Here is a 17417-nt window from a genome sequence, read left to right on the forward strand (position 1 = left end):
TAACCAATTAGAACAAAAAATATTTTGAATTGACCAATCAAAAAATGCTTTGAAGCATCAAGTGGATCGTACTTCAGGATAGTCTCGTCGAGAGCGCAAATCTGATGGAGTCGTAGCGGTTTTTGTAAATTGACGAATGACATGCGAGATTTCCCCTCCATTTGTTTCTCATATATATATATATATATATATATGTGTGTGTGTGTGTGTGTGTGTGATGTTGCGGTGCTAGGTTCTTATTCCCGCCAGTTTAGGCCAAAGATGGCTCAACGGACTGTTGTCAAGACTTATGAACAGCTGTAACGGTTAACGAATATATAAATAAAACGTAAGCAAAGTGGTAAGCTCATTATCTTCTCGTACTTTCTTTTCGTTTTCTCTTTCCATCTGTTACTTCTTCAACAGCCTTGCCTGTCAACCAGTCGACGTCTGAATCGCTTCATTCTACGTTGCCTTCACCTGATTCGAGTACTACTAAATTATTTTCTTGATAACTTGATAAAATTCATTCCATGAAACATGTCCGTGAAAGTGAAGACGACAGACGGAAAGAAGGAAATATCGATGCAGCTAACCAAATTAACAACTGTGGAAGATGTGAAGGTATCTGTTCATTCTCCAACAAGTGCAAAGAGAAAAATTTTTAAAATCATAATTTTATTGAATATATGGCTTTGTGTTCTGTAAGATGTCGGTTTCTGAGAAAGAACGCTTGGCGAATTTGTTTACATATAAAATTGTGAAACAAATGATAATGTTTCCATGTAGTAGCTTGATAACGTGGCAGGATAGAAGTGGTAGTTTCGTAAAGTTTGTTACTGTTACATTTGCCAAATATGATAGAATCAGTTATTTTTCATTAGTCATATTTATTTATTTATTTAATTTGTTTTAAATTGTGAAACGAATAGTGTTTCCATGTGACAGCTTGATACCATCTTCAAATGATTAGCATAGAAGTGATAATTTTGTGAAGTTTGCCACTGTTACATCTGCCAAATACTATACAATCAGTCATTTTTATTTATTTATTTATTTTTATAAGTAATTTACCATTGATTAAATTTACCATTGATTAATTATTGCAGTTTTATTATTGCTGCTTAGTTTTATCATTGCTTTTACTGAACTTTCCTCTTTCCTATGATTCTTGTTAAATATGTATATATTTTGCATTAAAGTATTTGGTGTAAGAAATATATTGAAATTGATATTGAAATATATTGAATTAAGGAAGATTATTATAAATTAGATTGAATTCTATGGACTTCACAATTTTTCATTTCATGTTTTTTTGAAGAGTTAAAAACAAATTATAAAAGTGATGATATTACAGTAGATAATATTTTTAGGTAAAATAAAATTAGAAGTTTCTGAGTTTTCTTAAAAATTTTCCTGATAATTCTAAATATAAAATCACAGAAAAAATCACGTAAATATAAAATTTTATAATTTATGCAGAAATATAAGTTCAGAAATAATTTTTGTACTATATACATATCAATATAGAACTTTTAAACATTCAAATCTGATGTAAAATATATATTTTTAAAACTTAAAATGAAGTTCAAGATTACTTATATAGTCATATTTTCAAATAATGAAAAAATATTATATATGATTCACAATACATTTGATAACATGGATATGATAACACAGATATCACCATATATGTAATTGCATATGTGATAATACATATGTGATAACAGATGTGATAAGACATATGTTGGACAAATGTTTCAAAAATAAATATAAAATCTGTAACAATGTTTATCATCATGATTGAGCATTTTTTTAATCATTTCTATGTCACAATGATGTAATAAAGCAAAGTTTTACAGAAGTGCAAAATACAAAGCCTAGACAAAAATTAAAAATATTCATTAAATGGATGTTATATGTATATTTTTTATGAAGCATAATAATAATATTAAATTGTATATCAATTTAATAATATGAGATTATTCTATTTGAAAAAATTATAGTATCTATTTATTTATTGAAATATAAGATTAGATTATAAGTATCAACAATGAATATCAATAACGAATATAAAAATGAAATATAAAATATATTAATTTCCTTTATATTATTACCTTTCAATGGCAAGTTCGCCATATGTCAGACTTGCCATTGAAAAGTAATACTTGGCTCAAAGTCCGCCATATGGCGGATGGGGCAAAAAATATATTTAGAATCGTACAATATTGCTTTTCTGCATTCAGCAGAAAAAGCAGCTTTGCAATTGTTGTAAAATTCTTCAATATGATTAATTTATACATTTAGATCCATGAAGAGCTAAAAACAAAAATGTTAAAGATTTTTACAATTACAATTGCAAAGCTGCTTTCTTTACTGAATACAGCCAATGATTACCGATGATATCTTGGGGGGTTTTGAGGTCGCTGATCACGAATTTGGAAATCAATTGTGTATCTTGAAGTGAGATGAAAATTACAAAAGCGAGAAAATTTATTATCTTTCGACATATGAAGTTGCAGATACTCCAATGAATTTCCTCACTTTTGTTACTTTGTCCACAATTTTTACCTCGTTTCAAAATATACAATTGACCACCTGAATTCAAAATTATAAAATTCAAAATGGCGGATCCTATATGGTAGACCAAAATGCAATAAAGGCCTGCGCACACTGGAGCAAATATTAGGAACAGGAATAAATTAAATTTTGTAAATCAAAATTCGGAATAAAAATTAAATGTAACGCATAATTAATATAAATAAATATAAAATATAGTCAAATCTTATACTTACTTGCATTTATTGTGCGTTACATTTAATTTTTATTCTGAATTTCTATTTCTAAAATTTAATATTTATTCCTTAATATTTCTTAATATTTTCTTCATTGTGCGCAGAGTCTAGATTTGAATAAACTTGGTACTTCAGGATATTAGACGTCATAATTATGAATCTGCAATTCAGAAATTCAAAATGGTATCAAAATAGATAGAAATAGAAATGACTAACGTAATAATAAGTGGATCCGATGTAGTGGAAATGTGAAAAAGAACTATTTTTCGATAAAACTCAATATTCGAGAGTTTTTATAATTGCTAATCACAAATTTGTACTCAAAATTTGTAATCAGCGATCAAAAAGCTCTGGAGATTGAGTTCATTGAAATCAAACTATTTTCCTTGCTATTTGTAGCACAAATAGTAAAATTTTGCTCATTGAAGGAATTAATATGATATTTTTTTCTTCAGCATGAGATTGAAAAACAATTGCACGTTGAAAAGGATTTGCAACGATTATTTTTTTCTGGAAAACAATTGGAGAATGGCTATCATTTGGATAATTATAATATCAATTTTAATGATATTATATTGCTCATGATAAAAACAAAGGAAAACAATACCAAGAATGAAGTGATATCTAACAAAAATGAGAGTGAGAAGGAGGAAAAAATAAGTGAAATAGATGAAGGGAAAGAAGAAGAAGAAGAAGGATTAGAAGAAGCTGAGAGTTTGTATTATAAAATTGGAGATGCAGTTGATTGCAGCGATCAAAGGACTGGTGCCTGGTTCGAAGCCATTATAAAAAAGATTTATAAAAAGGGTGATGAGATACTTTATAATATAATATGGGAATTCGATAGCGTAATTTCCCCTGTCAATGTACCTGAAACACGTATACGTCCACGTGCACGACGTTCAATAGAATTCGATGAATTGTCTGTTGGTCAAAAAGTCATGATTAATTATGACATGGATGATCCCAGCAAAATTGGGCTATGGTTTGATTTTACGATATCTCAAGTAGAAAAGAAAAGAAAACTACGAGAATTGGTAGGACGATTACATATTAATAGGTACGCCCTTGTATTACTGCTTTTGTATGTAAAGCAGAATAGTAAAATATACACACATATAAAATATACACACACATTCACATATAAAGGATAAAATTTATTACAGAATCTAATTAAGATACTGTTTTCTCATTGCAGCCATATTGAATTATAATGTCAAAAACAAGAAATGACAAAAAGTTTCTTGCTTTGGTACACTGCTTATTAGAAATCATCAAATCTAGATCTTTGTTTCTGATAACTAAGTAGTAACCATTATTTCAAGAATTATTTTACACTTTTATGTGATTTATTGGATTTTATTTTTTGGTATTTTTTACAAGTTCTAAGAATATGAAAATATGTTTTTAAGGAAAAAGAAAATAAAGCTATACGACGCACGAAACTTTTTGCATGTTATTTCTCGCCTCTGACATCACACAACACATGTCGTACCGCGAGAAAACCAAACCTTAAAAATCTAAATAAAATTATGCAAAAAAATTTTTAATTAATCTGCATTTTTACTTTGGATAGTAATCAACTTATCATCCGAAAAAAGGTCAAAGAAGAGATATATGCAATAGAGGTACCTAAATTATTAAAAGATAGAACTGCAGAAGATGAACAATTCATGAAGAGTAATGGCAAGAACAGACCAGTAGCTCCCTCTTGTGAGGAGTGCGATGATAATCCCGACATGGAGTGTCGATCGTGCGGATGTAAAATTTGTGCTGGGAAAGAGGATGAGAATACACTTTTAATTTGTGACGAGTGTGATGACATGTTTCATATGAAGTGCCTAAATCCACCGCTCCTGGAACTGCCACAGGAGACTTATTGGTACTGCCCGGAATGCAAAAATGATGAGAACGAAATTGTCAAGGTATGTGTATTTTCATCGATAATTTGTTATCATCGTTATTGTTTTATTCTGTTTATTACAGGCAGGAGACAAACTGAAAACGAAAAAGAAACCTATCCGTGATAATAAAGAATATAAAAGGAATTGGGGTAACGGGATGGCTTGTGTTAAGAGACAAAAAGTCTGCTACTTGGTCCCAGAAAACCATTGTGGACCAATTCCGGGTGTGGATGTCGGTACGTCCTGGATGTTCAGAATGCAGGTAAGAGGAAATTTTAGATTTCGCACAGTTACTTAAACAATCTACTTAACAATCTACTTAAACAATCGAAAGAATATGAAAAGAAAAGAAGACATTCATTTAGGTTTCGGAGGCAGGAGTACATAGACCGCCTGTAGCTGGTATTCATGGGCGAGCAAATGATTGTGCGTATTCTATTGTTTTGTCTGGTGGCTACGAGGAAGATTATGATCACGGCGATGAATTTTTATATACTGGGTCAGGTGGTAGAGATTTATCAGGTATCCTATATCACGTTAAAAAGAAAATCTCATTAGTGCGTTCATCATTTTTCAATTATGAGATCTTGCATTTGTTTTTTTTTTTTTTAACGTTCAGGTAACAAAAGAACCAACTCACAAAGCAAGGATCAAACGTTAACCAGAATGAATTTGGCATTAGCTAGAAATTGTAATGCTACTCTAAACGACAAAATCGGCGCGGCAGCTACCGAGAACAACTGGAAACAAGGAAAGCCGGTTCGAGTCATACGCAATTATAAATTAGGGAAATATAGTAAATATGCACCAAAAGAAGGCAATAGGTATATTGAATGCTTTACTTTTGTGTCATTCTCTAATGATTCTTTTTTAACAATTCTCGATCTTGTATTTGTTATAGATACGATGGTATATATAAAGTGATAAAGTACTATCCAGATACAAACACTCATGGCTTTCTCGTGTGGAAGTACAAATTGAGGAGAGATGATTCCGCTCCTGCACCGTGGACTAAAGAAGGAAAAGAGAGAATCGAATTTCTTGGTTTAAAAATGCTGTACCCCGATGGATATCTTGACGCGATGCAAAAATTTAATAAAACTGGACCTAAGAAACGATCTGCTATTGATGATGATGATGATGATGATGATGAAGACGAGGAAGATATTGCGCTCATAAACAGACTACGTAGAAAGAAATTTAAGCTAGTTTTTGATTTAGAGGACGAATTAAAGACTTTAATAGAAAATGATAAAATAAACGCTAAATTGTGGGACGAATGCAAAGCAACTGTAATCCATGGAAAACCTGCCTTTTTGGATTGCGTTTCAGAAAGGTAATATAGAAGATATCAGATTTTTGTCTCATTCATTTGATAATGTTAACGTTTAGTACTAATTTTATTATTTGCAGATTCAAATGCGTTTGCTGTCTCGCAGTTCTTTATAATCCTGTAACGACTCCCTGCGGACATAACATCTGTCTGAAATGTTTAAAACGAAGTTTTGCTTCTGAAATGTATTTCTGCGCTGTATGTCGATATTATCTTGGTAAAACTTATGATATGAATGTCAATCAGACATTGGCATCTGCATTATCATTAATTTATCCTGGTTATAAAGGCGAACGGTAATATTACTTTACATAATAATGAAATACCAATTTTATCCGAATTATCACTAAAATATAGATCATAAAAAGATTTCAAAATTATATTTAATGCAATTCTAGATTCCAACTTCAAATCTTTATTGCATTGAATATGATTTTGAAAGCATATTTTTCGACATTTTTCATTGAAAAAGAAGTAAATGACAATTCTGGAAATATTTTTTATATATGTGAATTTATAAAACAATTTTTGTATATATATATATATCTAAATACGTATCATGGTATAAACATAATGTGACGTCACAGTCGTGTAACTAAAATTTTTTGCTGTGCAAAAAAAATCATAAATTATTAATTGTTCTTGTTTGTGTGAAATCAGAGCGTTAATTGTTGTGTTTGATTATCACACAAATCGCAAATCATTTGCAATGTCAGCATTAATCAGAAATTAATCAACATTTTACAAAAATAAACAGGTACTTATGTCAGTATTACAAGATTTTAATTTCAGGACGGCATTATCTTTCTATAAAATATTAGATGAATTAAGTAATGAATATTAAACTTTTATATATTTTATACAATAATTTGGTAATATTATTGACAATTATAGATAATATGTATGTAATATTTGTAAGACTGATCGATCAACATTACTTAGGATTCTAATGTGAGAAATTTTCACTTTGTAATATTCTTACATTCTACAGATTACTTAAATTATCATATAAGTTATCATAATCATTATCTTCTTTATTCTTCTTTTTTATATAAAGTAATTTCAAGAGAAAATATGAATTAATGAATTCATCAATGAATTACTATCGATTTATGTCTTAATTATCTTGTGTGTTTTTATCAAGTGGGGGCACTACTTCACTGATCCACTTCAAATAATCATTGTTTCCATTTTGTATCTAAAATATAAAAATTTTTAAATGTTTTTATGTGTTTTTAATCACAAAATAAACCTCTTTCTTCTCCAATACTATGTAAGTATATTGTATTTTTCTGTGTTAAAAACATATATGCTCATAAAATGATATATGCATTACCGGCAAGGAAATCACTTCGCAAACTGAATATGGATGATTCCCCCTGTAAAAAGATTAAGTTAAAAAAAAATGAAAATAAAACTAAAGCAATTTATATAGCCATGTTTAACTCACTTTACATATTTTGTTAGAGCATCTACTTTTTCTGTTCTAGTTTTTATCATCTGCAATTTTCACACAGTCGATAGAAATTTCATTTTTTAATCATTTAATATAAAGGTCAGTTTTTTTTCATACCAATAAAAGTTCAGGCTCCTCTTGTATCTTTCCTTCCCATTCGTATCTATCGAAGACAACATTTATTTCTCAATCAAAAGTATTTAAAAGCATCCTCTAAGGGACATTTAATCTGGGAATCATTTTTCAATTTGTATACAAATAGCGAAACTTACATGGAGGTGAGTTGTGGAATAATGTTGACACAAGCAGCGAGTTTGTTCTCGACCAGGCCGCTTCATGAAAGAGAGAGAGAGAGAGAGAGAGAGAGATATGTTAAATGCGTTTCTCATTAAGGCCTAACGATAATTGCGTTAACGGATGTTTATTAAACGTTACTCCTTACCGTGCTAATCTCTTCGCCACCTCGTCGTTCGGCACCGTGACGTACGCCACGGAATGCACTCCGGCGAAACTCGACATGTTCTGATAAACCTGGGCACGAACGAGATTTCTTAGGCAAAGCAACATTAACACATTCACGAGGGCGATTCGCGTCACGAACTGCATTTGCCAGTCGTTCGTCACAAGAAGCCGGGTCGAACTCACTCACGTTTGATTTGTTTTGACTTAAAACTCCAGATGAGACTTGCGACGACGATCGATAATGTCGAACGGAGAACTTTTACGTGCGTAGGTCAAAGTTGGAAAACAAAATAAATTTCCCGTGGAATTTTAATTTTATTTGTTGAAAATTTACGCGAGATGAATTTTTATCTCTGAGGACTTTTTGAGATTCAATCGTTGCGTTGGATGATTTAAATTAAGAAAATAATTAAGTGAATCTGTTAATTCAATTATTATTTTTAATCTTTTTTAGTTTTATTTTTAAAATTAAAAAAAGAAATTAAATCGTGATTAAAATTATTAAATATTGATAGAAGTAAACACAAATTTCGTAAATTATTATCAATTTTTATGTAGATTAACTTTAATCTCAGATTAATTTATTCTTTATTTTTTTCTAAAAATTAAAAAAAGACAAAAGATAAATTAAACCGAAATTAAAATTAACAGATACCGATAGAAATGAGCACAAACGGTCTGCGGACCGCAGTTCATTTTTATAGATTAATTTTAATCTCGGTTTAATTTTACTTTTTATCTTTTTCCGATTTTAAAAAAAAAGATAAAAAATAGATTAAAATTGAGATTAAAATTGATATGATGAAAAGTGTGGGAACCTTCCTTATCCGCCGCGTATGCCGGACGTTAAATAGAAACGAGATACAAAATACAAACGAACGGACCTCCGCACGTACTAGCGCATACTAACTCATATTGCCCTATGGCGTGTATATACATGCGCGTGCATATACATACGTATGTACACATGCACGCGACATCATTCATTGCGGTGGCATAGGTAACCTTGAAAAGGCCACCCTCGAAGCGCTACTACTTTAAGTCCGCCGAAACCGTCGAGATTTGCTGCGCTTGGTCTCTAACCGCGACGGTCGCGCAGTCGGCATCTCGATGAAGCGTTGAGGTGGGGTATGCAGGGTGATTCTTTCACGGCACGAAATATCAGAGAGAGTGAAGAAAAAAAAAAAAAAAAAAAGAGAGAAACATCGTCTTGCAACACATCGGCGTCGTCGTGATCGTTGTTTCGTCGTCGTTGAAATGTCACCGTGATCACGGTCGCCGAGGCTGCGTGCATTTATAGGTTATAGTCCAGTCCTTACCGAGGCACCTCCTCGGGAAGTGCCGGAATCGAAGATGCCGTTCGCGAAGAACTGAGCGCCGGACGCCGTCGTTTGAGACGACAGTCAGCGGCGCCGAGGCAGCATGGTGCAGCGTCCGGTCGCGCCTCGGCGCAACGTCAGGATACTGTTGATCGGTGAGCGTGGCGTCGGTAAAACCTCCCTGATATTGTCTCTGGTGAGCGAAGAGTATGCGGAGGAGGTGCCGAGTAAGGCCGAGGAGATCACGATACCGGCAGACGTGACGCCAGAGCAGGTGCCGACGCATATAGTCGATTATTCAGGTATTTTTGGTATACTTCTTCCTTTAGACTTCCGTTAGGTTTCTATAATTTAAATGAAATAATACTACTTGATAATTAAGATACCCGAATATAATTGAACGATTCATCAGAGAATTTATTTGCATTTTCCAAGATTATCTTATGTAAAAGGAAATAATAATTTGTTCTTTACAGCTGTGGAACAAACAGATGATCAATTGGCAGAGGAGATCCAGAAGGCACATGTGATATGTGTGGTTTACTCAGTGGATGATGAGGATACTCTGGACAGAGCTGCTAGTTACTGGCTACCCTTAATTAGAAGATGCTCACCCAACAATCGATGTCCAGTTGTACTTGTAGGCAATAAGATTGATCTCGTGGATTATTCTACTATAGAGGTTTGTAGACTTTTAAGAAGACTTCAAGTTAAGCAATCCTATTCCTCATATTTCTGTTAATCTACATTTTGCATTCTGAAATGAATTCTTTCAGGCTGTATATCCCATCATGAAAGAATTCACAGAGATTGAAAGTTGCATAGAGGTAAGATACAGTTTGCTCAATCAATATGAATAATGGAAAGAAGACTTATCTAAAGAAATATAATATATTTCTTTCCAGTGTTCAGCGAAAACACTTCAAAATGTCTCAGAGACGTTTTATTATGCACAAAAAGCAGTTCTGCATCCAACTACCCCTTTATATAATTATGACACACAAGAGGTGAGAAATTTTGCTTTAAATTTTATTTCTTCTTTAACTTATTCCCTGAGCTTCTTTTCTTATTAAATCATTCTGATTTCAGCTTACAGAGGAATGCAAAACTGCCCTACAGCGAATTTTTAAAGTATATACTTCATATAAATATATGATATACACATGAAAAAAATAATTTGTAATATAAACTATATTGTTTCTTTTCTTATGCAGATATGTGATGTAGATAATGACGGTCTTTTAAATGATATGGAGCTGAATGCATTTCAGCAGTGGTGCTTCAACACGCCGTTACAACCGCAAGTGCTGGAAGATGTGAAAGCTGTACTGTCAAAAAATATTTGCGACGGTATATGTAATGGATGTGTCACAATGAAAGGTGAGTATTTCAATTATCTTAAGTATTAAACGAATATATATGTGAGTTATTAATTATTACTATTTATGTAGGTTTTATGTATTTACAATGTTTATTCATACAACGCGGAAGAAACGAAACAACCTGGGCCGTATTAAGAAAATTTGGATATGATAACGAGTTGCAAATGTCAAAGGAATATATTCATCCTTCGTATGTATAAAGGTCACGGAGCTACACACATTCTTCCAATATATCACTGAGTAATTCCGGTTTTCAGATTGAAGATCCCGCTCGGCTGTAGCACAGAATTGTCGCACAAGGGACAGGAGTTTCTAACTTTATTGTTTATGCAATACGACCGCGACCGCGACGGTGCTCTCTCGCCCTTAGAAATGGAGTCGTTGTTCTCACGATGCCTTGTTCCACCTTGGGGCGATGAGTACAGATATACTGTACCCACGAATGAAAAGGTTGAACGTTCATACTCATTATTTTTAGAATGCCAAATGTATGTAAACTAAATTAAAAGAAAGCGATATTTGAAAAAATGGGAAAATATCAAATGGCAATATATATTTCAAAGTAAGTAACTTTGCTATGATGTGTAAGTATGCGATATTTTTAGGGATGGCTCACATTTCAAGGGTATATGTGCCAATGGGCACTGCTAACACTGACGAATGTGCGTAAAACTATGGAATACATGGCATATCTGGGATATAATATGTACCACAACGAGTGTCAAACGAGCGCTATCATCGTGACTCGCGAAAAGAAAGTAGATCTGGCGAAAAAACAGTCTAGCAGGAATGTTTATACCTGTCACGTCATAGGCCCAAAGAGTAGCGGAAAGACCACGTTGTGTCGGACTCTCATCGATCCTAAACTCGAGGTAAATTGTTTATTACAATTATTGGATTCTCAACAGAATTATTCATCTCTTCGGACGTAATTTTAGAAATTGAATGATGAGGTAGTACCGTCGAACGCACACGTGACCGTAAATACGTTGCACGTATACGGACAGGAGAAGACGATGGTGTTGAAGGATATAAACGTGCTGAATGTCCAGGACGCTTTAACACCGGCGGAAATCCAATGTGATGCGGCCGCTCTCGTCTATGACGCCAGTAATCCAAAATCATTCGAGTATATAGCACGCATTTACATCGTAAGCAACCTTCTTGCAACCTTTACAGCCTTCTCGCTCTAATATTTATGCGTTATATAACGTGTCTTGTTACAGAAATATTTTGCCGATAGTAAAATTCCCGTTCTGATAGTGGCAAATAAAAGTGACCTTTCCGAAGTGAAGCAAAGCTATCTGTTGCAACCGGCCGCTTTCTGCAGCAAGTACAAACTAATGCCACCGCAGCCGTACAGCATCTCGCGAACTATCCGACGTGAAATTTTCGTCAAACTGGCTACGATGGCAGCCTTCCCGTAAGTTCAACCATCACAGTCTCAGAGTGGTAATAACGAAAAATTGCCGGACGAATCTCGGATTTTCTCGGTTTACAGATAGTAGATTATTTTCGTTTGTAGCTGACAAACATTTCTATATATTTGAAAGTATAGATTACGCGTCAAGACTCTTAGAGCTTTTTGCTTTTTTCTTCTCTCATATGATAATTTACATCGCGAAGTTACTTTTAGATTTGCATTTCTCATCTTCGCACCTTCTCCTCGTTCTTTTCTTGTATTTTAATTTGAGGAAAGATAATAATATATAAGAAAAAAAAAAAAGAAAAAGAAAGAAAAAGGAGATAATTCGGTATTAACGAAAAGATATTTCGTGTTTAGCCGCTTTCAAGGAGCGTGGGTATTATTTTACCGAGACAGGTTGGTCCGAATTTCAATTTCACACTGTAAAAATCTAGAAGCTTGAGCAAATCGTAAAGACTGCATTCAATCATCATCATCATTATACATTCCTTTCTTGATGCATGTGTTCATGGGGGGCTTTATGGGAGTAATCCTTTTGTCATATATGTTAAATGTGTTGGATAATTTGTTCGTATTAGAAAATGTCATCGCACGGATAAAATAATGTTTACAAACATATTGGCTCTTTTCAGCCATATGAGGCGTACAATCCACATGTTGCTTATCGATTCCTTACCTTCTCCATGGTGGAGTTCTTTTACAAGGTTTTTTTTATTTCATATTACTGGCTTATGTTTCCTGCCTATTTACGACATTCAGTGTCACAAGTCATAGCCTATTAGTGTACACATCATTTTTTAATTTCGTTCAAGCATGAGCATGCGACACATAAAATCGGATCTCTTTGTCCGGATTTACAAAATGCTTTTCTATGTATAGAGATCTTAACAAAAAAGATTTTCCTTCCTGACTTGATATTACTTGTATGATAAAACTTCATTGTCCGAATTTCATTGATATTTGTCTATGTGTTATTCGCTACATGCCATTAATAATCAAGTCATTTTAAGAGACATTGTGGTTTTATCATGCTAGAATATATGGAATTTCTTGTGCAGCTAAGCGATAACGAATTTTGCATCTTTCAGACATATAAATCAATTTGGCCTAATGCAAGGGGATTCTCTGGTCTGGTGGAAGGCAGGACTCGGAATCGCGGTCGCTACGATCGCCGGCTACGTGATGATGCGAGTTTTGAATACAGAGAAAAGATAGTCTACTATATTCATGCTACTCGTGCGTGTTTAACTGCCTCCCTTTGTCGAACAAAAGAAAGAGAAAGCCGTATTATAGATACCGCGTTACATAGGATGAATATATATATATATATATATATATATATATATATACATATATACATATACATATATATATTCATATATCACACACTAATTTTCGAAATATATGATAGTTAAGTATTAGAGAAGCTCTATATATATATATATATATATATTATAAAATGCAAATACTTTTTCGTGTAGAGGTGCGCTTACATGGTTCTGGTCAGAATATACCGAAGTTTTTATTTGCCGAAATCCTGTCCCGATATATCGTCTTGTGTAAGAACTATTTTCATCTTCTGTATAATAAATTATTTGTTTAATGTATTGTAATATAAAGTGGAAAAAAACACAAGATATACCGCCTAATCCTTTCTACTCGTAATTTGTCATTTTATTGATGAGGTTTTTGCACATATCTTTAAAATCGATTAAATATTTATAAAGTTTTCTTGTTAATATGAAATTTAAGTTTGGATTTCTTGAAATCACATAGATATTATATGTGACATACGTTTTATAACTCAGGAAAGATTAAAGACAACTATTAATTATAGATTTTAAACAAGCATAATTTATTGCATCCTAGAATTGTATCTTAAAACATATGGATCTATCCAGAACTATTTCATCTTACATTAACTTTATCAGTGTGTACAACAGTAAAAATAAACAGAAATTTTATTAGGAAGTCTATAGGATCATAGAGCACATACTTGAATTTTTCCTAGACTTCACCATATCTCAATCTACATAATATCTGAAAAGGAAATACATAGAATTAAAAAAAGAAACAGTTTCTTTCATATGATCTTTGAACATAAAAAATAATACAATGTTTTCAATTGCAGTAGATTTTGATCTGGGTATTATGGTGTCACAATTATTATAATTTTCTGTATTTAAAATAAGATAGGAGATGGATGGAAAAAAAGCAAAAAAGTAGGTAATAAATTATGACATTAATCCAAATCAAAACCCAAAATTGCAATTAAAAATGCTATTGAATACTTTTCATTTAGTGAAATTAACACAAATTGACACAAGTATTTTGTTTTTGTTGCTTATTGAATGCCAAGAAAGATAGAATGACATTTGTGTCTAAATGAAAAGCATCGATTAGAGATAAGATAAGACAACGACAACAAAGCAAAATTAGTAAAATTATTAACTGTTGGCGACTTTGCATTGACGAAGTGCCTCATTGAAACCTTCGCAAAGGCTCAAGTCTGGTTGGTTTTGGGCACATTCTAAGAACTGCTTGACCTCCCAGGAACAGGCACCGGCGGCCGGAGCCGCGGGAGCACCTGGAGTGGCAGCAACCTCTGGTGCAGCAGGGGCAGCAGCAGTCTCGCTGCTGCTGAAGAGTCCAGTCATGGCATGACCAAGGGTATGACCCACAGCGGATCCTATGGCAACTCCACCAGCAGTGGCAGCCATCTGACCCATAAGGGATGGCTGCTGCGGTTGGGCCACCATGGGTGACGTCGCCGAGGCAGGGGCAGGTGCTGGCACCCGGGATGGTGGAGGTGCGGTTGGTCTTACACTGAAATGAAAACGGTTTTTTAAAAGTTTCATCGATGATGCGAACGAAGTCGCGCTTTGCAAAGCGACATTCGATATTTTCTGCGTCGGAAACGTGAACTTTGTGACTATGATGTAACAACGTGATCAACGAGCTGACGATTACGGAGATCAAAAATCGGAAATTAAAAACCATGTTATTTACTCACGTTCGGGGTGGAGGAGCTGCGGCACGTCCACGTCGCGGCATCTTTCTTGTTTTTCTCTCTTGTCACAATCAAGTTATGAAGTGAAATTCTTCAATTTTATGAAATCTTTTCTTAAAGCTCCGAATTGCACCTGATCGCCCACGATAGATTGACTAAGATAGATACTGCGCGATCAGGCAAAATTCATGAATCAGATTGCGCAATCGTAGAGGGCGCCACGGAGTGCTTCGAGAAATTTTCATCTCGTGACTCTTTCTTTCTTTCTCTCTAAAAATATTTGCACTATAAATAAGAGCGATTCATGAGGCTTTTTTGGATTTTCACAAATAATAGTCGAATTGCATGATCATGCTGCAATCTTTGAAATATAATGAAAGGAATTCTGACCTGTCAGGCTTCAATTTGGACCAAAGTCAGATAAAGAGAAAAAGAAAAAGATAATAAAAGGAATAAAAAGGATGAAATTAAAAATAGAATAAAGAATTAGAAATAGAGAATTAAATTTCGATATATAATAGGAATCGATAATAATCGTTAATAATAAAAAAAATAGGTGATCTTATATTGATTGAAAATAATTTTCTCTTCCTAATATATATATTCAACTTTTAATTAATTTTTTTCTTTTATCTTATTTTATATTTAATTTAATTTAAAATTTTTTATTTTTTATTTTCATTCATTGTTCCTAGAATAATATTCCACTTAGCCTAGGACTAAAGTTTTAGACACATTGATTGGCTATAAGATATACAAAATTTTCGGAGATCTCACTATTGTGTAGCCAATTAGCGTTCAAAAATTTTGTCATATGACGAATTAAATGTTAACCTTCTGAACGACATTTACGAAGAAGGCGAGGCACATCTTGAAAAATAAGAATTACATGATTATAACCTCTTCCCCACCTAACCCCTTTGTCGTCCATCCCCCTCTCGTTCTTTGACAGTTTGTTAGGCGATAACAGCTGATTCTGAAACGTAGACTCTCGCAGTGAGAATAAGCTTTGTCATAAGTAATATATATGTATACATATTATATATGTATAAATAATAACTGAATAGAACTTGATAATAAAGATTGTATTGTATTGAGAGCAAAAATATGCTGAAGCCAAAAGCGCTGACGCAGGTTCTCAGCCAAGCGAACACCGGGGGCGTGGAAAATACCTTGTGAGTAAAAATTTTGTGGTGATCAATAATATGTCACGTATGACAATAACAATTTTTCTTCGATATAAATTCGTTTGCAAGAGAAATTTCAAACTCCTTTCTAAATCCAAACCAAAGTAATATTGCAAAAAGTGAAGATATTTGTTTAATGTAAAATAATGCAATATGTTTAATGTTTAATGTAAAGTAAAATGAAATAAATGCTTTAAGTAATTTGCTTTATTTGTTTATGTAAATTTAAGAATCTCAAAGATTCAATGTAAATAATAACATTATTAATTGCAACACTGGATGTAAGTGTTATCATGTAGGCAGTTTTGAAATTCTATATAACTTTTTAATATCGTTAAATAAATTTCAATTATTATTAGTGTATGTGTTATATGTTTATATAAATTTACAGATTGCTCAACAGAGATGGTGGATTGCTAGCTTACAGTGGATATGGCGATAAGGATGCCAGGGTCACTGCTGCCATCACGAGCAACATTTGGACAGCTTATGAAAAAAATGGACGAAATGCCTTCAAGGAAGACGAGCTGCAATTTGTTCTTATGGATTGTATGGTAGTAACAGATTGAAGAGAATTTTCCTCTTGTTTATTTTATATATATATTATATAACAATCTATTACGTTCTCTCCATTTGCAGGAAGGAAAAGTTGTTCTTACCGAGGTAGCCAATTTGCTCTTGTGTTTGTATGCAAAAGAGAGTGTAGGATTTGGATTGCTGCGGGAAAAGGCACAAGCATTGGCCAAGTATCTCGATCAACCATTAAAGACAATAGCAAACATGCCTTGAGTGAATTGATCTTCTTTAGAAGTCTATCACTCGCGAAAGATTATAGGTTTATCTTATGATATTTATTGTTTGTAAGAATTTGTAATTTGTATTGTACGTATATAAATATATTTTTTATCGATTCGAAATGCGTTGTCAACGCATTTCCATTTTTAATACGTGCATTTGTACAATTCTAAGTGCTGTAAAGAGAAAGGGTTATGAATATATAATTATTAATATAATAATACGCGAATGTAAGATGTTTTTTACAGTTGAATTAATATACACTTGTACTTAAAATGAAATACACATATTTGAAGTTTGGTGAAAGCAAAAAAAAATTTTTAAGTTCAGCAATAAAAAACAGGCCTACGGATGAATAAATAGGAGCAA

At 33.1% G+C, this 17417-nt stretch overlaps 5 protein-coding genes across 11 annotated transcripts; 3 read left to right on the plus strand and 2 right to left on the minus strand.

The window, feature by feature from the left end:
- The first annotated feature begins 181 nt into the window (after positions 1 to 181).
- UHRF1 (ubiquitin-like with PHD and ring finger domains 1) lies at positions 182 to 6803 on the plus strand. Of its 4 annotated transcripts, none has more exons than XM_011644254.2 (9): positions 182 to 328; positions 406 to 603; positions 3230 to 3834; positions 4351 to 4699; positions 4761 to 4940; positions 5044 to 5200; positions 5298 to 5502; positions 5580 to 6014; positions 6092 to 6803. In XM_011644254.2, exons 2-9 carry the CDS (start codon positions 520 to 522, stop codon positions 6309 to 6311), a joined length of 2235 nt encoding a protein of 744 aa, XP_011642556.2. In that variant the 5' UTR covers positions 182 to 328; positions 406 to 519; the 3' UTR covers positions 6312 to 6803. The 4 variants fall into 4 exon arrangements, with proteins under 4 accessions (XP_011642556.2, XP_088935262.1, XP_088935263.1 ...); XM_089079136.1 differs by having other exon boundaries at positions 200 to 340; XM_089079137.1 differs by having other exon boundaries at positions 207 to 328; positions 423 to 603.
- A 217-nt stretch (positions 6804 to 7020) lies between these two features.
- CUTA (cutA divalent cation tolerance homolog) lies at positions 7021 to 8351 on the minus strand. Of its 2 annotated transcripts, XM_011644255.3 has the most exons (7): positions 8117 to 8351; positions 7910 to 7998; positions 7740 to 7799; positions 7585 to 7630; positions 7462 to 7511; positions 7348 to 7390; positions 7021 to 7209 (listed from the first exon to the last, which is right to left on the minus strand). In XM_011644255.3, the coding sequence occupies exons 2-7, from the start codon at positions 7984 to 7986 to the stop codon at positions 7129 to 7131; spliced, it is 357 nt and encodes a 118-aa protein (XP_011642557.2). In that variant the 5' UTR covers positions 7987 to 7998; positions 8117 to 8351; the 3' UTR covers positions 7021 to 7128. The 2 variants fall into 2 exon arrangements, with proteins under 2 accessions (XP_011642557.2, XP_025074953.1); XM_025219168.2 differs by having other exon boundaries at positions 7910 to 8336.
- Positions 8352 to 8829: 478 nt separating this feature from the next.
- Miro (mitochondrial Rho GTPase) lies at positions 8830 to 13691 on the plus strand. Of its 3 annotated transcripts, none has more exons than XM_089079139.1 (13): positions 8830 to 9550; positions 9725 to 9930; positions 10025 to 10075; positions 10154 to 10255; positions 10338 to 10379; positions 10463 to 10628; positions 10700 to 10820; positions 10888 to 11080; positions 11236 to 11502; positions 11569 to 11781; positions 11857 to 12053; positions 12689 to 12760; positions 13145 to 13691. In XM_089079139.1, the coding sequence occupies exons 1-13, from the start codon at positions 9352 to 9354 to the stop codon at positions 13269 to 13271; spliced, it is 1956 nt and encodes a 651-aa protein (XP_088935265.1). In that variant the 5' UTR covers positions 8830 to 9351; the 3' UTR covers positions 13272 to 13691. The 3 variants fall into 3 exon arrangements, with proteins under 3 accessions (XP_088935265.1, XP_088935266.1, XP_025074964.2); XM_025219179.2 differs by lacking the exon at positions 12689 to 12760 and adding an exon at positions 12414 to 12452 and having other exon boundaries at positions 8835 to 9550; XM_089079140.1 differs by lacking the exon at positions 12689 to 12760 and having other exon boundaries at positions 8834 to 9550.
- Positions 13692 to 13887: 196 nt separating this feature from the next.
- LOC105430613 (Coiled-coil-helix-coiled-coil-helix domain containing 2) lies at positions 13888 to 15237 on the minus strand. The gene is made up of 3 exons (XM_011644256.2): positions 15070 to 15237; positions 14509 to 14882; positions 13888 to 14096 (listed from the first exon to the last, which is right to left on the minus strand). The coding sequence occupies exons 1-3, from the start codon at positions 15108 to 15110 to the stop codon at positions 14086 to 14088; spliced, it is 426 nt and encodes a 141-aa protein (XP_011642558.1). The 5' UTR covers positions 15111 to 15237; the 3' UTR covers positions 13888 to 14085.
- Positions 15238 to 15978: 741 nt separating this feature from the next.
- Lamtor2 (Late endosomal/lysosomal adaptor, MAPK and MTOR activator 2) lies at positions 15979 to 17170 on the plus strand. The gene is made up of 3 exons (XM_011644257.3): positions 15979 to 16241; positions 16645 to 16807; positions 16893 to 17170. Exons 1-3 carry the CDS (start codon positions 16174 to 16176, stop codon positions 17040 to 17042), a joined length of 381 nt encoding a protein of 126 aa, XP_011642559.1. The 5' UTR covers positions 15979 to 16173; the 3' UTR covers positions 17043 to 17170.
- Positions 17171 to 17417: the final 247 nt, after the last annotated feature.

This window comes from Pogonomyrmex barbatus, unplaced genomic scaffold (assembly GCF_055798465.1).
Source record: "Pogonomyrmex barbatus isolate J1 unplaced genomic scaffold, ASM5579846v1 scaffold3, whole genome shotgun sequence".
Classification (NCBI taxonomy): Eukaryota; Metazoa; Arthropoda; class Insecta; order Hymenoptera; family Formicidae; genus Pogonomyrmex; species Pogonomyrmex barbatus.